This window comes from Ctenocephalides felis, unplaced genomic scaffold (genome assembly GCF_003426905.1).
Source record: "Ctenocephalides felis isolate EL2017-DRISC unplaced genomic scaffold, ASM342690v1 CF-g0.4_SCAFFOLD_01886, whole genome shotgun sequence".
NCBI classification, from domain to species: Eukaryota; Metazoa; Arthropoda; class Insecta; order Siphonaptera; family Pulicidae; genus Ctenocephalides; species Ctenocephalides felis.
Genome location: NW_020538040.1, coordinates 186330799 through 186354832, shown reverse-complemented (window position 1 = coordinate 186354832; position 24034 = coordinate 186330799). Strand labels below are relative to the sequence as shown.

Here is a 24034-nt window from a genome sequence, read left to right as displayed (position 1 = left end):
CATTTTTAGATAAATCAACTTCACTTATTATATGAACATAAGTTAATCATATTCTTGGTTTTAGACAATACTTAAATCAATTGTAGTAGTGAGTGATATTATATTAATTTTTCAAGTTTTTGAATTTATTAAATGCTAATATTTTTTTGAATTTTTAACTTTTCCTAGGGTAAGTTATAGTAATCCCAAAATAATCGAAAATGAAAATTTTCATATATCTTTAAATTTCAAAGGTTTCTGAACATTTGGCATAACTTAGAAAAAATGGATGTGTGTATATGTGCGTGTGTGTGTGTGCGGATACAAATTTTAGTCGGCGATTTCAGGAATACGGTTCAACCGATTGCAATTATTCAAAAAACATTCGATTCGTATTGATAAGGAGACGTTCTGATTAGTTTGTTGTTGGCTTAGATCAAGTGGCTTTTTGCTTCTCAATCTTCTATTGTTTTTTAAAATAATTATAGCTTAAAAATTTGGTGAATTTCAATTTCATTTTTACTATCTATATACATTTTTCATAATTTCTTCATTAAACGGATGCTGATGATAAAATTTTATGATGTCAATAAACTTTATAACACAATTAGAAATCCACTTACTAAGTGTCTGAAGCAATACCTTTAAAAAATAAAGTGTAAACAGGCATATCGTTTCTGATAACCTATTTTTATATGTAGAATTGCATCACATTTCATATGGTTGTAGGTGATAAAATGCGTTTTTCCTTTTGATAAGAATGAATCAGAATACAAAGTAATCTGAATCTAAATACGTTTATCTGTACATTACTCGTATCATGTGTATGAATGATTCTTACTATGTCCGGTTATCTGCATAATGCAAACAAGTGATGAAGTTAATGTTTTGTATTGTATAAACAAAAATATTTGAAAATAAATACATAGTAATATTATTTTCTATATGCCTGCAAAAATCAATTATTTATGCTGTGATTTCCAACCTCCAAAAAAAATCGAAAATAAAAATTTTATAAAATAGATTTCATATTCTCTGTTAAACAAAAATTAATTCAATACTCAATTTAAATTTACACATTAAAAATTCTATGATCCCATAGAGTAGATCTTGAAAATTCTTGGAAGTAATTTTAGACAAAACTTAATTTCAATGAGTATATTAATAATGAAATAAATTAAACAAAAAGTTAGTATATCTATTATATCCATTGTTGAATTATAATGGTATTGTTAATATTAAAAATGAAAGAAGTATTTATATGACACATTATAATTTAATATGGTTCTCTTATTTTGCATGACCAATAAGAAAATTTTTATTAAATTGCCAAAAGCTAGGATAAGTAAGGAATCTCTTAACATTATGATTGCAATTATTTCCTTGATGAATCCGCAAATATACCTTTACAGAGAGATTTTATATCAAATATTTACAAAAAAAAAAAACTAATTGTTTGGATAAAATTATTGGATCAATAAATTATGATTGGTTGGAAAGTATAAATTATCATCCTTAATAATAAGATAAAAATTCAGATATATCAACGGTGATTACTCACAAGTGTTCAAGTAGACTTTTAAGTATTTATTTGTTTGATATGTATCATTCTTGTCAATAATATTGAAGTATAGTTTTTGGAGAGCATTTTTACTACAGTTAGAAATTTATTCATACGTTTGGATCTTCACTAGAATGCAATATATCTTGAAGATACTTACACATATTTTCACAATTAAAATTTGTATAAAAAATTTAATCAAATAGAAATCTTACAAAACGAAACTAGCCAGACTAAAGATTCATTATAACATTACACTTATTCTTATTTTGGCGACATTCAATTACATGATGTTTCATCTGTATTGTGATCCAATTAAAATAAATTGAACACAATTGCCAAATAATCTTCAAAGAAATTCTAGTCGAGCCGTGCGCGTTGCCATGAGCATACAAAAGTGTATATTTTCAAAATCCAGGGTTAAATTTATTGAATACTTTCTCTTTTGCGACGAAATAAAGCATTATTGATATTTCTGAATTATTTTCATCGATATAGGACAATGTTGTAAAACTTTCTAGAATACCTAGATATACCTATAGTTGATAATGGAAAAGAAATCGGCAAGTCAAAGAAGGTTTGTGTTTGTTATTAATATTGGGTGTAATTTGTAAATAAATGTAGGAACCGTTGATAAACGATATAAAATGGTAATCAAGACTTCTTTGCCCTAAGAATTTGTTGCTTTAAAAATTGTGTCCGAACAAGTGTACTTCTATTTTTTTTTTAGTTTCGCTAATTATGACATTTCTTCCACTGTATATAATAAGCAATGTTCAAATAATTTATAAACAAAAATTTTGTTTGTATTGTACAGTTTTTGAAAGATAAAATTTCATCCCATATCTCCAGAACGTGAAAGATATGTAAAAAATTACATATCTTTCCTGAAAAAGGCATTTAGTATAGAAATTATATATACGTGCATACATATACACTATATAAACAAACATCAGCTATATTATGTGCAAATCTCGGTTTCGTTTTCTCTTCTAGAAATCGCACGCTGATTTTAAAATACCTTTTGCTCGTACAATTATCACAATTTTGCAAGTTAGCATCTGTTGTCACAAAAATCTGGTCGTGAAGGAAAGTTATAACAGGATCGCTTAATTCGTTTAAAGACAAATTGATTCTCTCGTTATGATTCTGCATTTTTAATTATTCTTGTAAATTCGGCAGTCCTTGTATAAAACAATTCTAAGTATTCCAAAGGCTGAAAATTCAGTAGAAAATAGAACTCCTGAGATAAATATTTACATAATGTACGCGCGGTTGATGAGAGAGATCTAAACTCTTGGCATTCCTGTATTCTTGAATCATACATATGCTAAATCTCTTAATTTGTATCTTGAAATATAATTTTATTAATTTTTATTTAATTTTGTCTCATAATAATTAAAATTTGAAAAAAATATTTGGTAGTTAGTATTTAGATGTAATAATCAGTACTGTAAGTCTGCTCGATTATGTTATCCTCTATTTATCACCATGAAAGTTGTACTAAACACCAATATCTTAATTATCTATATTTTTCCTTTTACAACAAGCTAATCAACCATTACATATATCATTTCTAACTTCATAACCGCCTTTTGCTGGCTAAAAGAAATTATTCATCCTATGCTGTCACAGAGCCATCTATCTATTTGGTTCGCACTAATAAAAATAACAAATGGTAATCTGCTCGAAAGCAGGTCCGTGGTGTGAGTCACAACAAAAAAAATATTTACATTACTACTATACCCTCCCGCCTTTTTACAATTTTTTTCATGTATTTTCCTTTCCTAACTTTAACTTTTTGCTTCCATGATTCTCCTATTTTACCCTCGAGACACTTTTCTTTTTAGGATTGTGCTCAGTAGCGTCTACTACACAACTATTATATTTTTAGTTCTTACCAGCACACTAAAATACAATAACCTCCTAAGTTTGTGATGGATGACACTACTATAATTTTGAATTCAAATATTGTGTTTTGTATGCTTTATTATAACCCCGTAGGTCCCAAAGTGTTTCTAGAAATGAATATGAAATGAGCAAATGCAAAATTTCTTCTTTCAATTACCTTGCACAAAACTTTCACAAGTCATGTCGCAATTGCAAGAAATGCATTATGAGTCTCGTCTACGCCCTAGGTTCAATAATAATAAAAAGGTGCCATTATAATAGAAATAAATATAAATAGTCTGGAAATTATAATTTGAACTTGTTTGAAGTCCATAACTCTAACCACGAAACCACAATGACCAGAAAAAATATAAACTCGCACATTTTTCTTGGGTATTATACGAGGTCTGTTCAAAAAGTACCCGGAATTTTCGTTTTTTCAAAAAAATATTTATTTATTCATCTATATTAATGTGGTCCCCTTCAAAGTAGTCCCCCCCAGATATAATACACTTATGCCAGCGTTTTTTCCAATTTTCGAAGCACCCTTGATATTCACTTTTTGATATGTCCTTGAGCACTCTCAGCGATTTTCTTCAATCGAGGAAAACCGCCGTCCTTTCATGGGTCTCTTCAACTTTGGGAATAGGAAAAAGTCACACGGAGCCATATCTGGTGAATTTTTGCACTTTGCAACACTTTATTTCATTTTTTACGCAAAATTTAATACAAATTCTTTGACTTTTCAATTCTTCCATTGTAAAAATCGCCGAGCTCAGAAAAACACGTCGAACCTTAGCGACTACCACAGACAAAGTAAACAGTGAATATAGCTGAAAATTTCATCATACTTTAGGGGCATGTATACCAACACAATAAAAAAAAAATTTTGACAATCAGACACTCCAGACCCGCGAAATTTAATTATTAGTAATTCCGGGTACTTTTTGAACACACCTCGTACATGTAAATAAAAATACTGAAACAATTGCTCGACTAAACATTATGTAAAATAAATACATTAGTCATAAGTTAACATAAAATATGGAGACAATACATTTTTGTTTGTAATAACAAATGGTGTCAAAACAAAAACGTGTAGAGCTTGTTTTTTGAATTGAATCGTTATGAATCATTAAAGTTTTTAAGTGCGATTATTCAATTATTTGTAATCATAAATGAATATAATTTGCATATTTAAATTATGAGAAAATAATAAAATACAAGTAGAAGAAAAGCTCGTTTTGTAAATGTGTGTTTTAGACTTGATTCGAGCTGACATAGTTTTTTTTAATACAAGTTTAATTTTTTTTAATATCAATATAATTTGTGCATTATATTCCCTATTATGTAATATATTTATTTTATTTTTAATAGTAATATAGAAATATTTAGAAACAAGATTTATATAAAAACTATAAATGAACACTTTTTTATGGTTTCTCATTTTTCCACGTACAACGACAGTTAAAATTAGATCACGACGTGTCACAAAAATGTCAAAATTTATATATTTAGAAAAAGAATTTATATATAGATAGAAATGTAACATTTTTTAGAGTTGTTTCCAGTTGTAAAATTTTATTACTTGTTTTACGACGTATGTAGAGTCGCAGTGTCTACAAGTTATTATACCGAGTCTGAATTGAAAAAAAAAATTGAAGATTTTCTTTTATTAATTGCATGTTTTAATTTGGTTTAATTTTAAATTGGTTATTTTTTATATAATATGTATGTAGAGGTGGAAAAATAGTGAGCAAAAGCTATATATCATATTTTTTAATGTAAATTTGATGTTTATGCAAAAAATGTTCAAGATATAAAATAAAAGAAAAATATTTTAGAGAATATTTACTTTTCCAAACGTTTCACAAATGATGCACATTAACACGTTAATCGCCATGTCAGACATATGTGTCTGATGATAAGAGGTTATATATGAGCCATGTCAGACAAGTGTGTCTGACAAATCAATCTAAAAAATTCTTGGCTTGTCAAGAAAAAAGTTTTTAAAGATCTGGCAGTCAGTCATATATATGACATAAAAAATAGTATTTTTCCAGAAATTTTAGCAAAAAAAAAAAGTTTTTTTGATGCATTAAGGTTCCTTGATACATATTTTACTAAATGGTGAAGATACCAAGGCTCATGTGGATAGTTTTCTGATATTATCGTGGCGGTGAACGTGTTCATGACACCTAATGTGTTCATTAAATAACTATGAACTAAATAGTATGTTCGCGGAATTTTGTTTCAGGAAAGGATAAAAAAATAAAGATTTTTGAAAATATTTTTCTATTTTGTATTTTGGTCTTAACATTTTTATTTATATATTGCATCGAATGTCCGGCATTAGGTGCCGTCCGGCTTTACGGAACTTTCCCCTATATAAGTTTGCATAAAATTGTTCTGCCAGGTGATCAAGAAATTTCCTAAATTTTAAATTATCAAAAAAAAAAAAAATTGAAAGAAATTTAAATATTACTTTATTAACACGTTGACTGCGGGTGTCAACGTGCCTTGTTTCTGGTGCGGCTATCGACAGTGCCACATCCACTTTAAATTCATCCCCAAACTAGCTGTAAGTGGAATTCTGTCTTAAGGCAATTAAGGCATCGTGCCTTAAGGCAAATTGCTGGAACTTCCCGTACCAAAAATTATTATTTTTTTAAAAACGATTAACATTTTTGAAAAAAAATTACTTTGAAAGAATAAGATTTTTGAGAAACTATAAATTGGACAAAAAATAACTTTTCTTTGAAAAAAAAAATTTTTTTTTAAAAAAACATTTTTTTTTTTGAAAAAAATTTTTTTTTTCTGTATTTTGACATATTGTAGAAGATCTGAAATTTTTTTGAAAGCAATCGTACTGCTTTAACTGCATAGGGACAAAATATAAAGCGCGTAAGCGCCGCGTCGCTGTCTAACGCATAAGCATTGGTACGGAACCCATAGAAATGTTAACAAAATGTATACTTATTGTTAAAATCTCTATAAAATATCTGATAATTTGATGTGCATATGTCTAATGATCATTTTTGACCGCCAAATGGCTCATTTTTTTACTTTTTCCTCCATATCTCCGAAACCGCTAGACCTACCTTCATGAAAATTTTATCGATTCTTCACCTTGTCAATACAAGTGAAATGTTTTTTGAATTATTCAAATCGGACGCTCCGTTCTCTTAAAAACTGAGTTACCGTTTTCGGCACTTTTTGCCCCGTATCTTCGGAACGGCTAGACCTGCCTTCGCCAAAAACTAATCAGCACGTCTCCTTATCAATACGAATCGAATGTTTTTTGAATTATTCAAATCGGTTGATCCGTGTTCCCGAAATCGTCGACGAAAATTTGTATCCGCACATACATACACACACGCACATACATACATACATACATACATACATACATACATACATACATACACACACACACACACACACACACACACACACATACATCCATTTTTTCTAAGGTATGCCAAAATGTTCAGAAACCTTTGAAACGTAAAGATATATAAAAATTTTCATTTTCGATTTTTTTGCGATTACTATAACTTGCCCTACGGGAAGTTAATTATCAGCATAGTAGAAACTACCCATATCGCAGTTCATATCGCTGCGGTAGTAGACGCTCAGAACTTCGGTTAATTTTTTAGCCCATCTTTAGTCCATAGGATCCTTAAGTTCTAATTATTATTCCATAACGAAATATTAGTTTATTAATGAGACTAATATCTCTTTCAGGTATTTTGCACAGAGGGATGCACGAACGTAAACATCAGCAGGAGAGTCCGGATTCCGACTGTAACAGTAACCACAAACTTAGCCATGTACCATGCTTCACCACGGGCAGTACTTATGGGAGCATCACGTCTTCCCAGGACTTCACCCACGACAACTCGGATTACCAGTGGTTTTTGGACTACGGGTAAGGGGAAATAAATAATTTGTAGTAATTGAAACATATGTTGTTACCATCATACCTGGACGCGGAAACACTAAAGTATTGGCATTAGATTTAGATATTCTTGGTAGTACCAAAAAATTTGATGATGTTCCATAACAGAAAGAAAAGGCGCAAATACTATGATTTTTTAATGGTTTCTACCAATACCTCTACAACACCGATATGTTGCTCTATACGAGGAGAAATAATACGGTTTGCAACCAGACACAAAGAAAACAGATGTCTCATCCTAATCAATTAGCCCAAAGCTTTTTGTCTGTTAAGTTTCCTAAACAAAAGACTTAAAAAAAAAACACCCACCAGAACTCTACTACGTGTAGAAATTCAATTTCATATATATTTGTGATTTCTTCTGTAGAAAATTATTTTTACTCTCAGAAATTGTACTTTTTTGTTGAAAGTAGAAGTATATGGTGATAAATTCTACTCATGGTCATTAATTTATTACAATTTCTTTATTAACTTGATAGATTTGATAGATCATAAAGACAGTTGTAAAATATATGGTAAAATCAAAATTATATTTTTTTTTGTGTTTGAAGACATTTGTACAATTTTTTAAAATAATTGAAAATTATGAAAAGGCAAATTAGGTAGACTTATTACACAATAAACAATTGGATTACTTACTTTAATACTAAAAATAAAAAAAAAATTGAAGAGTACTACCTTTAAAGTACTACCTTTAAAGTATAAGTACAAACACATTAAATTCTAAATTATTTGAAAACTCTAAATAACACTTGAACACATGAGCTGGCCGTGGCTCCGTGGTGAAGGCTTTGGTCTTGCAACTACAGATATGTTGTTAAAGAAATGAAAATCTGTTATTACTACTGCTCGATATCAAGCTGTTCGAAATGGATGTAGAACCCGAAATCGGTCGCGTTATTGAAATAATGAAAATCTGTTATTACTACTGCTTGATATCAAGCGTTTCGAAATGGAAATAGAACCCGAAATCAGTCGCAACACTTTTTAGGACACTAAACGGTTGTAATTGTTCAAAAAATGTAGAATACATATATATGAAATTAGTATTATAATGAAACATATCTAACAATTTAATAATTTAATGCGCAATATTGAGTCATTTTCATAGTATGAGTCAAGTATATTCGGTATTACAATCAGATAAAATAGTATAAACATTATATCGCGTTTTCCATTAAATGTTTATAAAATACTCGATGTCTTACCTCATATTTCTAGTCGGTTAATTGCTATATATAATTGCAATAAATATCGGAATGTATTTGCACGTATAAGCGAGTTTATAAACAAATTATTAGCGAATAACAGAAATATGCGCAAAATGGATATTAATGTTGATTCACTATATGAAAACAATCGTTTTGATAAGTTGTTGTATATGATTGCAATAATAATTTATTTAGTTGGCACTCGTAGCCAACTTGTGTTGCTACAATTTATTAGAACTGAAATCATTAACAAAAGATTAGCGAACAACGTAACATGTGAAAATTCAATATAAATTAGTTGATATTTAAAGATTAATTCACGTTTTTGAGTAATACTTTTTACTAATTGACTTATAATGGCAGAAGAAGGAAACACACAAAGGTAATAAATTTGATTACTTTGGTTGTCATTTTTAAAAGGAATAAAAGACCAATATCTTTTATTAACTTCCCGTGGGGGGTAAGTTATAGTAATCGCAAAAAAATCGAAAATGAAAATTTTTATATATCTTTACGTTTCAAAGGTTTCTGAACATTTTGGAATACCTTAAAAAAATGAATGTATATGTGTGTGTGTGTGTGTGTGTGCGTGTGTGTGCGGATACAAATTTTCGTCGACGATTTCGCGAACAAAAAAGATTCGATTGCTACTGATAAGAAGACGCGCTGATTAGTTTTTGGCAAAGACAGGTTTAGCCGTTTTGGAGATACGGGGCAAAAAATGCCAAAAATGGTATTTCAGTTTTTGAGATAACAGAGCGTCCGATTTAAATAATTCAAAAAATATTTTACTTGTATTGACGAAATGAACTGGTGAAATTTTTGTAAAAACAGGGGTCCAGCGTCTCGGGAGATCCAATAAAAAAAAGTAAAAAATAATGCCATTTGGCGGTCAAAAATGAACATGAGACATATGTACATCGTATTATGAGATAATTTATAAAGATTATATTAATAAGTATAAATTTTGTGTGCATTTCTATGGGTTCCGTATCAATGTTTACACGTTAGACGAATACGCGGCGCTCACGCGCTTTGTTATTTCGACTCCAAATTAGCTATGCAGCGTTATTGCTTTAAAAAATGTCCATAATTTAAAAAAAAAATCGAATTTTTCAAAGGCCAAATATTTTCAAAAATTTCAAAATTTCTCAAAAATCTATTTTTTTCAAAGTTTTGCAAAGCTTTTTGTTAATAATTTAGTTTTCGGTACGGGAAGTTCCAGTAATTTGCCTTAAGGCACGATGCCATGCACTACTAGAGTATTGTCTATATTTTGAACACCAATTGGAACTAAAGGTTCTGTAAGCTTTTGTTATGGATACTCCTATTCAACGCCATTTTTAGAAGGCAACCCAATGATTACCTTCAGACAACAGGTTTAGTTTAGGGTTTATATTATAGATTGGGTTTGCTAAAAGTGATGATAAATTTTAAGTTTAAAAAGGGCTGTGATTACTTGGAAACTGTTATGATTTATATTTTGAAATGAAAATGAATATCACTAAAACTTGATATCAGGATTTGAACCCAGGTGGGTAAAATCCAGAGGCCGCCAGACAATTTTCTCACACATATTTTGATGTTAGACGTTGAAAACTGTAAATTTTATGTATGAATCAGCCACAAATAAGCTTGAAAGCATCTAGAATATTTATTGCGTCAGTAAGATACTCCATATAAAGAGCTGCCTCATGATTATAAACATTAGACCGACTATTTGACGGACAGACAACAGGCTGTATTTCGCGGTTCGACTTTTGAGGTCAAAATCTCGTGACTGTTCGAGCTTGGCGATATAATAATTCTATTGTTGTTTGCTTTTGCAGTCATGGGATATAGAAAATGATTTAGTTATTATATTCATTATTAATTTGTAGAAATTAAACTTTACAACATAATTAACAGGAAAGAAAACGTAGACCTCTGGCCGGGTACTTGATACTTAAACGATCCTCGAATTTCAAAAAGAATGCATAAAATTGCATTTTTTCATAAAACCTAATGTTTTTTTCAAATCATAAACTAAGTAGTTTTAAGTGTATTGTTATTTAAGTATGATGTAAGTATCTGAAATTTTACTCAATATTCAATTTTATAACAAAATTATCAAAAAAAAAAAAAAATTAAGACCTTTACCTAATCGAGTCTTCAATACTTGAGCAAACTTCTCTTAGTCAAAACTTTTATTTGATATCAAAGCTTCGTAATTTTGAATGCATGGTATAAACGTGTATTTTCAATTCCTAAACAAATATGAAGTTTCCAGCAATTGTTGCAAAAATTAATAAATAGTTACACACCTGTCTATTTTCAAAAAAATACACAAATATCCCTGTCTTATTGGGGGCTTAATTATTACTTGAGAAAAGCTAGATTAAAAAAAAGGACTGCCTGAAACAGATTTTTTTGTGAAACTTATGTTGATCTTAAAATCAGTGCTAAGTAATTAAATTAAATTCCTATCGCAAATGTGTTTAACATTAACATGATGTTAAAAAACATATCTGAAAAAAGTAGTTAGATCTTAGGTCATACAACCACATGGTTTTAAGTTCAATCGTTATCTCGGACAGCCTAATATCAAGCAGTAGTGATATCCTTTTTCACTTCAAAATATAAATCTAACTATCTAAAGTTGATTGTTGCAACGAATTAAAAATATAACTTTTATAAATAAAATCTTTATTTAAAAACAACAATCAGGTTGTCTTCCATAATACCATTTGTAAATATAACCTAATCACAAGTTACAATTGTCAGCAAAAAATAATAAATGTTATTTAAGGTCACACATGTATCTACTTTGTTGCATCAGCACATTCTTTAAGTAGATGAAAATACCTGTTTTGTAAATGGAAAACGATGCACATGGATTAGAAAATTAATTATTTACACTTAGAGAGTGCAGATGTAATTGGTTTGGAATTTTCTAAACTTGAAAAATATTGAATTACAATACAGCACAAGGTTTTAGATTCTATTCCCACTTCGGATAGACTAATATCAAGCAGTAGTGATATCAGCTCATATATTTTTTTTTAAATTAACCCTACTTCACTTAGTCTTCCATGTTATTTTTATATTTTATTACATGGCGTTTTTCATATTTATTGAAATTCTATCAATGATTTTTGAACATACATTATTTTTAGCTTCATATCACAGTCGATTTAGTTTTTCGCGAGGGCTATAATAATTTAGTATCAATATAAAAACTTTTATTCAATAAAGAAATTTAACAAAATGTAACCTACAAGGACAACCTCAAGTTTAATCTCCTGTAATTTTGATGAAACTTGGCATAGTGATAGAGTTGCTTGTCAAAACAAACCCCTTATATATTATAGGCCTATGAGACATTTATTTGTAGTTATTCAGTTAGTATTATTTACATTGTTTTTCATCTATTCCATTTTGCAATGGGAACAAAAATAAAGTATCATTCTCAATTACTTTTGACATCAACTTTATGGTGACAAGAGTACAGTGTATAAAATTAGATTAAATGATTCTAACGCGGCCTTCGGACGTTATTGCGCACAATGCATGTTTATGGGATCTTACAATTAGAACAAATACAAGTACAAGCAAAAGTTGTCACTGAATTGTAAGGGAAAAAATCATAATAATTTAATAATAATATTTTAGTTAAAAGGCAGGTCTAGTAATAGTTAGTTTTTTCTCATAAACGATCAAAGATTTTTTGGCACAGCAATCTGAACTAAAAAGCCCTATAGAATGTTGTGATGATACTCCTTCATTATGTGCACTTGTTTAGAAGACAGTTATCGGAATTCCAGGAATGTCGCAAAGGGCTAATTTCTCTCGGAAACTTATTTCCATCTATATTTTTAAGTTAAAAAGGAGATCACATCTAGTTCTACGAAACACCCAAGTTCGAATTTTTTTTGTCAATCAAAATTTAAGACAAGTTCGAATAATGACTTTAGATTTGATTATCTATTCAGCAACAGTATTTTGGAATTATTGAAAGTGTAGTAGACTTATTCTATGACAATTCATGAAATAATTTTCAAAAATATCAGAATTTCATAGGAGAATTGGAAAGCCCATTCTCAATAAAAAAAATAATAATGTTTAGTAATATAAATATCTCGCCTGAATTAAATATTCAAAGATATTGATGAATGACAAGAATGTTCTACTTAATTGTATAAAAAATGGTTGCACGGTTTTGCAAAATTTAATTTTTATATATAATGGGCATGGATATATATATATATATATATATATATATATATATATATAATTTATATTTACATTTGTGTATGTATTATATATTCAAGATGAAGGTTACGCTTTCCATTACTAATTTGTATAAATTAGACACGCATCATGCACATAGTTTCAAAAATATATTGAACTTATTTTGACATTGAGTACTTATCTGAAAATCATTGCAAAGACTCTATAATGACGAATTTATTACTGATTGCATGAATAGTAAAAACAAAAAAATTAAAATGTAGTTTAAATATAAATTTGTTTTGTACTCGTTTTATTTTATTTAGATCTATGAACATCAATAAATATATATTGTAATGCAGAAGTTTAAAAAACCAAAAAAAAAAAAAAAAACACACCACCTAAATTTAGTTTTACACTTTTATTTGAAAATCGCTTATATAAAGTGTTAGTTTATTTTCTTTGAAAATAAATGTTTTGGTTTTTTTCTACGTTAATTTTTAATTTGTTGTTCATCTATCATAGTTGGATAATTTTTTTTGAATCGTTAATTTTGTCTTCAAGCATTTTAAGATTTATGCCTACATATAGTATCACAGTATCATATGTGTATACTTCATAAATAATTAGGATTAAATTTTTTTTGCTAATTATGGTATAACGTGGTTGAATAATCAGTCTAATCCATTATTTTTTTCCCCAGGTACCGAGAACCAGGAAATCACCAGCATCCAGTGAGTGTACTGTCGTCTCTAGCGAATTCGTATACTGGCATCGATAGTTTGGGATACTACGATGTCATCTCCAAAAATTTGGACGCCAATTTGGCCGAAGCTGATATGGAGAGCTTTCGCACAGAGGACATACACTCACTGCTCACTCACATGCCCACCATGTGCTCGGATATGCAAATGCAACAGGAGGTAATAAAAACAATTTGAGTAATATTAAGGAGTAGTAGATCATTTATTTTTTATAATAAAAAATATTGTCGTATAATTTATTGTGTTCAATTGGAAAAGTAGAGCTAGTCTGTAGGTAAGCGGTTAAAAGCAGCGGGACTTGATTCAGAGGTCCCGGGTTTGATACCTACTTTGAACAACTTGTTGTCAGGCAGTAGTGACATCGGTTTTTACTTGGAAATTACGTTTATAATGACAAAAAGTTGCCAAAGATTATCATAATTCTGAAAGCTTCTCTTATTTTAATAGAATTACCAGATGCTACAGTTTCACAATTTCTTCTGATCTTTCAATTTTACCATTCAAATATTTATCTATTTTTGCAAAATCTTATTAAGCTAGAAGAAACAGAAAATCACAGTTTTGGCAAATGTCTTAAAATCTTATTCTTGAATTCATTTATTACTTTTGAAGTATTTTGAGTGGGCACATTTACGTATGCACATACTCTGTTCATTGCCAAAATATTTAGCAAAGTCAAAACAACGAACTTGATTGCAAAATTTAGAAAGTAAAGAAACATGATATTGTAAACATGGGCTTTTTTTTTTTAAATTTATTTATTATAATGGCATCTGATTTGAATCATATTGCCACCACTTAGTTTACATAGAGATTTATATACAAACAATTTTGAATACTAATAAACATACATAAACTTTGAATATACAATACAATATAATGTTGAATTTATAAATTAAATTTCTAAGCTATTCTCCATAAGAAAATCATTAATAATACTATGTATACTTTCAGAACTAATTATAAGTAATTGATGAATGCTGGTCGGAAATTCGATTTTCTCTTTTTGCAGCTTCTTGTAAAATTTATCCCTTGTAAACTGGTATCGAGGACATTCAAAAAAGATGTGATTAAGTGATTCTTCCTCATACCCACATGTACATGCCGGGGAATTGATAATATTAATTTTATTTAGGTGCTGTCCAAACCTCCCGTGACCTAGTCGGATCCTACATATATTTATAATGTATTTTCTATTTTGTTTTATATTTTTAAACCAAGATTTTGTTGATATTTTCGGTTTTATTGATCCATACTTGTATCCTTTTTTCTCTAGCGACTTTGTATAATTGAGTTGCCATTGATGTAGGGCGATTTGCTTAAGTTTCTGTCAAAACATGGGCTTATAATGTAAATAAATATCTTAATCGTAAGAACATAATTTGGGAAAATAATGTATATTTGAGAGTATGAAAAAATAGCTCAATTTTTTTTTAACTGCGATCAGAAATAAGAGCTCTATATGCTTGAATGAAGATTCTTCTCAAAATTCCTTTTTTAAAAGGCAACTCGTGCAATGATATCCATTTTTACTTGAAAATTTGGATCAGAAATATGTTTTCAAATTAAAATATCACATTCTCAGCATTGCAGCATTAAATTAGAAATAAAGCAGCAATATTAATGAAATTTTAATAATAAAAATATATCAAATAAAGACAACAAGATTGCCCTATCTATATGTAATTAATTATCACAATTTCTGCCTTAGTGATGAATTTTTTAATGGTGCAGCAATGCCGAGTAAGAGCTATTTTCACTTGGAAACATATTGCTATCTGTATTTCCAAGTAAAACCGAAGTCATACTGCTTGACATCGAGCTGTCCGATATAGGTATCGAACCTGAATTTTCTGATTTTATTCCCATAGCTCAGCGGTCGAGGAACTTTTTTAACCTAATTTAATTACCCTAATTTTTTTGTCTAAGTTGATATTGCCCCCAAAAATGCAATTTTTACCCCATTTGGGGAAATTTACCCGGTTCCACAACTACTGCCAAAGCTGATCCTTAGTAAAAACCAATATTATTTATTTCCTATAATTTGTAACGTTCAGAATATAAAATTGTTTTTTACTATAATTTTTATCGTTAACTGATTTTATTTAAATGTGTTCAATCAGAAATGAAAACAAATAGTCTGATGTGAACTTTTACAAACACTTCTCGTTTTCTTTCTTATCAGAATCATCACAAATGCTATCACGCACTGACACGAAAACAATGTGATCTCATTCGATGTTGAAAAATTTATGTTGACTAGCAAACATGTAAAATGCTTTTTGAATACTAAGTATAGAAAATAATTTAAGAATAGATAGTTTTTGCCAACTTAAATTCACCTATTTGTTTGAATGGTACATTTATTTACTATTATAGAATCATTTTGATCAATTATATTTTTGATGCACATGATAATTCATCTGGCGAAAGTTAAATCTTTCGAGCATATAAAAAAGTGATAAGATGTCTCTTCACAAATAGAGTACAAAATAGTTATATAAAAGTATATTAAAATTGATAGCAATCGGTTTTCTTTATACCTGGACATCCATCACTGGATTGGAGACCTTCCAAGTATGACCAAAAATTTGCTGATGTGCCATATGGAATAAGTAAAATTATAAAAAAAACTTATTCTTACATATTCATGAAATAATATTTCTTTGGGTAGTATTTTGTTGTAAATTATGCATTATTCAATATATGTATTATTCAATGTATGTATTTTTTATTTCGTAAGTCGCTACAAAATACGTTACGGCACAAATCAAATTCTTCAGACTTCCAATAATGCGGTTAATATAAATTTTATTCAAAAAAAAGTAGATTAAATTTATGGCCAAAGATTTCCGGTTAATTTTACCGGAATAAATAATTTCCAGATTTCACCATGAACAAAATCCATCGCGCAGCACCTCAATACACTCAATATGGTGAAATGAAAGATTTTAAAGGTCCACGGGTAAAAAGGATCACAGATCTCGAAAACAAGCAATTTTACATGATATAAAATTATGTTAACACTTTCCACTCGCGAATTCCGAGATTTATATGAATTTTGCCGTCGGAGCGGTGGCATCCGAGTTGGAAGGGTTAATTTACTTATTCGGAATCTACTAACAAATATTTTTCCGAAATACTAGAGCAAAGTTATAAACAAAAAGGTCTTTATAAGAATGCTCCCATAAAATTTGTACTTTGTAAGATACTCTTAAAATTAAGAAAAAAACGACGTTAGATCTGTTTTCCACCTGACTGTTTTCTTACCTCGCCTATGAAGCAAAAACAGACTAATGAGGAATTTTTTTTTTCTATAATTAGGAGTTAACAGGTAATTTTACCGAACATAGTTCGATGATTGTTATTTGATATACATGTATGTTATGTGTAGTCATGTAGTATAATTACTGAAAGTAAAATTGGACCTTTGTGCCCCGCCCATATAATAATAACGTAAAATTAAAAACAGTTATGTATATTTATGTTATGAATTTACCTTGCCATGGATAATTATTTTTTATTTCGATTAATTTAAAAAATTTGATTATTCTAGCCGGAGAGAAGAGGAGAAATGTTTGCCAGTATTACCGGATCAACCCTGGATAAAATAGACCTGGATGTTTCTATAGGCGCCAGAAGTAATTCACAGGTAATGATTTTTTTATCCATAAAAAACGAATAAAATTTTGCAATCACTATCGGTAACACTTTCTCTTGGGTAACATTTTGTAAGACAAAAAACATTCACAGTACTCTGGTTATGTACATTGAATCATTGAATAGCACATTGTTCTATTATGAAATAGTTTATTTTAATTTATTGATAAAAATAATTGAAACTGTAGAGTGAAGTAAAAGTATATTTAAACTGTAAAATGATAATTTTATTAGTTAATAAAAATTGTTTTTTGGTATGCCGTAAAATAAATTTAAATTTCTAACTATAGTTAAACTAATTATTGATTTTTATAATCATTCGACCTACTATATTTATAAAAATTATTACTAATGAATTCTAAAATTTATATATTTTTTGAATATCAGCGAAGACTAATTTACAGGAACCTAAGTTATATAACGAAATCAATGCATCATTATATGCATTTAGGATTTATAAATTTTAATTTACATAATTGAGTTGCTTATAAAAAGTCTATTAAAAATTTCCAAATCGTTCGATGACATATGAATAACATTCTGAAACATAACACATTTAAAAGACTTTGATTAATAATAAAATTATGCAAATGTGCGTTCCATATCACGCTTAATTAATTATAAAAAAAAATTGATAAATGAAGAATTCTGAGTTATTTTTTTAAACATAAGTTATTTTTTAATTTAAGATGTGTGACGAGAAAGTGGCAATGATTAATATGCGAATATTGAAGATAAACTTTTTTGCTGCGATTTACATATTTTCAAGTCATATGCAAATATTACTGCGACATAATTAAATTATGCTAATGTGAACTTGGAAGAAAAAATAACACTGTTTAGGAAATGGAACTCGATAGATCGTGTTTTTTCTGCATATACATTATATATATATATACATATATATATATATATATATATATATATATATATCAATTAAAATTATGTCATCGCTTTTTTTCTTGAACGTATGATGTCAATCTAGATGCCCACGATGTTTCATTTTTATGGATCACATTTATTTTAACTTTAATGTTCTACTAACTATGTACTGACGACAAATAATTTATTGATTCCAAACATATAGATTAAAAAATTCGTCATTTTTGCCTTTGAAGAAAAACACGTTATACGCCATGTCAGTTATATGTGACTGACGCTAAGAAGTTTTACCTTAGCCGGTAGAAGGCCACGTCAATCAAAAAAAGTTCGAATAGTGTTTCCAAGAATTTTGGCGAAAAAATTCATTGATACATAAGTTTCCTTGATCATTTTTAACTGAATTATCTAATAAAGTTTCCACCATGGCGCTCGTGAAAATTTTTCTGATATTATTATATATATTATGGTCTTTGAAGTGTTACCTTTTCAAAAATTTACAATATTTACTAATTTACAATACTTTCATACAATTTGCATCATAATTTATTTTACAATATAGAGAATTTCCAATGTTTTCAAAAATTACAACATTTTCTGATGATCTACATATTTTTTAAAATAATTTACGGAATTTTCAGACAACCTCCAACTTTGGTAGACAATTTACAACATTTTCTGACAATATGCAAAAGATAATTTACATCATTTAAGATAATTTACAAACATTTTTAGGACAATCTTTCTACATTTTCAGTCGTTTAGAATATTCCAACGGTTTACCACATTCACTGGCAATGTAGGAGATTTTTATACAATTTAGAATATTATCGTCCAACATTTTCAAGAACATATGTAAGTTTTAATAAAAAAAACTAGTTGTAAGTAGCATTTTGCCTTAATACAAGTTGCATAAACTTCCGATACGTATGCATAATAAACTTAACAAGAATTAAGATTCTATTCATTCAACTTTTTAAGTTGAATAAAATTTTCACTTTTACTTAAAATTTTATCAATGCGATTTTCAAATGATGTTTTTTTAAACATACTAATAATATATATCTGTAATTGTATAAAATAAATTAAATTGTTTAACACATTCCAATTCATCCATTTTACGTTTAAAAAAGTATTTTATTTGAGTGTGGACATCAACTGTAATCAGTAGTACCTACGAAACGCCAAGGAGTACTAACACAGATGCTTCGGCAAAAATCTAAACTTAGAATTTTTTATAATTCAACCGCTTATCGTAGGCCTATAATATTGTAGTATGCTATTTCATACTACATAATCTATCGTTATACAAAGTTTCATTGAAGTCGTAAAAAAAATTGTTTAACATTTACGAAGAATCGGTTCACATACATACACACATACTTTTTCCAAATTTGGTCTAATTCGATTCAGAATGATTCGGAACGTCGAGGGAACATAATTAGCAAAAATCGGTTCACGTACACATACACACAAACATGCTTTTTCCAAGTTTGGTCTAATTCTATTCAGAATGACTTTGAATGTCGAGGAAACATAATTAGCAAAAATCGGTTCACATACACATACACACAAACATACTTGTTTCAAATTTGGTCTAACTCGATTCAGAATGACTTCGAACGTCGAGAAAACATAATTAGCAAAACGGATTTTTTCGCAAGAATAAACTTCAAGTTGAAAAAAATAGAAGAAAACTGATGTTTTAAAATGCAGGCCATAATGAATTATCTTGCGATTGTTCATAGTGTCCTCATACCCAATTTTTATTTTTATACAAAAAAAAATTAAAATATTTTTTTTGTTGGCAAACATGTACATCTTATCACTAATCTTACGTTACTCGTCCAACATTTAATCTTCAATTCATTATAATTCAATTATTATCGGCTTATGCAAATGAATGTGTGACACTTTCAGTGCGATGATCTTTCGGCATCGGTACGAGATAACATGTCCATCACCAAGTCGGAGCTTCTGTTCTCGCCCGTCAAAGAGACGCCGATACTGGACGTCAACTTCAGCGTGGATTCCCTGGACATGCTTTCCGAGCAGGATCTGATATTGACTTGTCAGGCCAATAAGAATAACTACACCATCGCATTTGAAGGCAGCATGACCATGTATTCGGAGGAGAGCGAATATTCCGAATTGGGTAAGTGGAAATATTGGAAAATTTTTATTTGTTATGCATAAAAAAGTCAGCCCTATTAGATTAATTCTAATAACAAAAATCATCAAATATGGATGGATTAAGTAACCATTGGGTTACCACCTAAAAATTCGAAGTAAGGTGAAGTTTCAGCCCAACAGCTCATAGGACGTAAAATTCTGATTGCTGTTAAAAATATAATTAAAATAAAAAAAATGTTACGCAATTTTTTGGTTCGCCAAAAAGAACCTAAACGGTTTTTGTGTTTAGATTTTTGATTCAGTAACTCATTGTGTATTGATGCTTGAACATTATGTGCGACAATTATAATGGATTATTGTAACTTCTTTCCTTGCTAAAGTTCATTTATATGGCTTATTTGGCAATCGTTCCGGCATATTTAAATAGTATTTTTTTAGGTTATGTCAGTAGTTTTAATTTGCAACTGCCAAGGCCTTGTTGCTTAAATGGTACCTGCACAATTTTTTTTTACTCGTACCAATTTAATAAGAAGAGAAATAATGGTTCAATACAATACAAATAATGCTTCAATATAATATTCAACAATTTTTGTTCAAAAGATAAATCACCAAATGGATGTAATCTATAATGGCTTCATCTTCATGAACAATTCCATTGCCAATTTTTTAAAACCCAAAATTAATAATTTTATAAGCATATTCGTAGCTTTTTGGGATTATTTAATTTTGAGTATTATTTTCATAATCATAATCTTCATAATCATAATCATAAATTCATAATCATAAATTTCATAATCATAAATTTCATAATCATACTCTTCTTTTATCTATGTTCATAATTTTGTTCATCTTGGAGAAAACTGATCACAGACTTATGTAGTAGTTTAGTATGACTAAGAGTATAGGTGGTACGACTATACGCCTAATTGTACGCAAAGAACATTTTTGAAAAAAAACTAATAAGTATTAATAACTAACTTAAAAATCCAGTGAGAAATACATCTGCAAAATTAAATCAATCAAGTAGTACAAAAGATAAAACTCAACTCATGATTTTCATCTATTGATGCCAATAAATCATTATTTAGATTTCATTAAAATGTATTTCTCCATCTTTTTTAATCGTGCTAATGATTTCATGTCACTGTGTATAGATTATTATCTGCTTTCACAATATTGACTACCATTCAAATTATCATTCTTATTCAAATATTTACTCTTACTCTTCGAGCAAACGATAAATTGTCGGATGTAATGATAACTCGCCAAAAAATGTGTTTCAATAATTTTCTGAAGTTCATGTTTTACCATATATAAGAATAACAATATCTTTCCTATTTCAGAAAAAGAAAATTCGGTGAAGAAACAGAACGTAAGCAAGACAACAAATTCTGTATGCTCCTCAATGGGTTCGGAATTGGGCTACACCACCTGGAGTCAACTGAAAAAGCGATCCAGTGAGATGCTGCTTTTGAGGTAATTTTCTTTATAAAAATATTATTTTTTATTAAAATGCTGTAATAAAATATTATATTTCTAGACATCACAATATGTCTTGTGACGATACGTCATTGGGAAATAATCATAGCATGATAAATGTACATAAAAGTCGGAGTATGCCAAATTTAACTGAGGGCGGTTGCAGTTCCATTGTGAGGAAGCGTTCGCGAAGAAATATAGCCAAGGCTAGGAACCTATTTGTAAGAATAATAGTTTTGAATGAAAATTATTATTTTCAAATGGTTTTGTTATAAATTTAAAATTTTTCAGTTAAATTCGAAATTGCCACTACACACTCGCGATTCAAAATTATTCAACGCTTCTGGATCACTTTCTTCCGACATGGGCGGTTCGAATAACACAACGGGAGGTGGACAAAATGTCTTGAACAAACCGAATCATTATTTTAACCTGGTTCAACTGTTTATGAAACAAAGGAGTATCAGCAACGAACGCATGAGCATCTGCATGGACCAATCTTCAGAATGTTGGGGAGCGAGCAATTCAGAAGGCGACAGCGGCGAATCCTATGCCAATGAGAATGCTTACAGGCAGAATTCACCAGATGTTAAAATTTTGAATACTAACAATAGATTGATCTCGATCCAAAACAATACCAACAATGTAGGGGATACAGAACTGAAAACTTTGAGCAAGAATACGGCGGTGAAATCAATTTTCAACGAGAATAATCTAACTCAAACCAATTGTAAAGAATCCAAACACTTGTTTAATGTGAATAATAACAATAGTTTCGAGCACATAGTTTGTAATAATCATAAAAACCGTTTTGGGAGATTGTACAATGCGAGTGGCAGTGTTTCCTCCAACGGCAGTGTTAGTGTGTTGAGCTGCAGCTCATCAGAAGGTACGCAGAATACCAAAATTCCGCAAATCAACTGTTTGTCGAAAATTACGAATAGGACCCATTGTCAAGCGGCGGCGGCCATAGATTGTAGTGTACAAACTTCTTTTCTAGCGAATTCGTTACGTAGACATTGTGATAAATCTAGTCAAATAAGTGATTTTATGAAAGTGATTGAGCCATCGTTCTTGTCTAAACTCAAAAACAACGACAAGCAGATACCGATATACGTAATTTATCCCAGCTACACGTTGCCCAACTTGAACTTCCTGCATACGAACAGTGATTGTAGCAAAATGCTGCTATACCCATTGAAATACAAAAAGTTCAGTCAGGCTGACAAAAATGTAAGTTTTGCACACCGTCGGCCACTATCCTGCAATGATGTTGAGGCTCTTCGTAAAACAGGCTTTGGACATATAAGGGATTGGGATTCCCTAACCATGCTCTTGCCTTGTGAATACCGGAAAATTTTAGTTGACATCCCGGAATTATCAGAACACATGAAGGACAAGAAAGAAGATTTCCTAAAGGCTGAAGAAAAACCGTTGTTTTGTGTATCACCCCCTGCAAGGCACAAACAGAGGCCTTTGAGCTGCGATGGAAATGTTTTAACGGGAAATCACATTACAAATGTATCTTCTAGTTCTAGTACTGCTACTCAACCTTCATCTGGATACAGAGGATCATCCACTATCTTAACAGATTCATCTTCACAAAATAGTCCTTCCTGTAATACTAATGTCAACCCATCATTTGCTTATCACTATGATAATTCTAGCACCGAAGCAATGCACGAGCATCACAGACATATATCAGGGATACATGAAAACATGCCTGATATATCAGAAGCTTCTCCTCCCAGGCCACCTTTACCAAGGGGTCTAAACCGCACTTCTAGTAATACCAAATACCCATCAATAATTCAAAAAAGATTTAGTGCTTGTGACGTTATACCGGACAATATAGAATGCAGCAATATGGATAAGGCGTCCAAAAGAATTTCATTGGATGATCCATACCAGCTGCTCAAACAGTATCAAGAAAATACCAAAGAATCGAAATGCAATAACTCAATTATCACAAATGCGAGGAGACAGAAAAAGTATGCTGAAAGTCTCAATTATCTGCAATACCTCGCAATGAACAATAAAAATGAGTGCTACAAAGATGATTCAGTGGAACTGAAAACTAATAATGCTGAAAACGATCTGAATAATTTAACCAAGAAAACGTTTGCTCATTTGAAATCGAATGATTTGACTGTAAATCAAATTAAAGGCAGTCATCTTGAAACGCCTCCCAATTCACCAAATGTTTCTGCAATTGTTAATCGCTTATCTTATGTAAGTATTGAAATTATATTTGAAAAAAAATATAAAATTATATTGAATATAATTCAATTATAATGTTGATTTTAAT

General features: G+C 29.7%; 1 protein-coding gene across 6 annotated transcripts in view; it reads left to right on the top strand.

The window, feature by feature from the left end:
- The window catches only part of LOC113378628, a 76039-nt gene that overhangs the window by 42501 nt on the left and 9504 nt on the right, over positions 1 to 24034 (top strand). For 5 of the 6 annotated variants that reach the window (XM_026619180.1, XM_026619182.1, XM_026619181.1 and 2 more), the window contains exons 3-9: positions 7178 to 7361; positions 13515 to 13734; positions 17132 to 17227; positions 20035 to 20269; positions 21591 to 21723; positions 21788 to 21947; positions 22018 to 23958. In XM_026619180.1, coding sequence (XP_026474965.1) covers positions 7178 to 7361; positions 13515 to 13734; positions 17132 to 17227; positions 20035 to 20269; positions 21591 to 21723; positions 21788 to 21947; positions 22018 to 23958 — 2969 coding nt within the window. Of the gene's footprint in view, positions 1 to 2036; positions 2118 to 7177; positions 7362 to 13514; positions 13735 to 17131; positions 17228 to 20034; positions 20270 to 21590; positions 21724 to 21787; positions 21948 to 22017; positions 23959 to 24034 lie in introns of those variants that run through there. The other variant, XM_026619184.1, reaches the window with a different exon arrangement.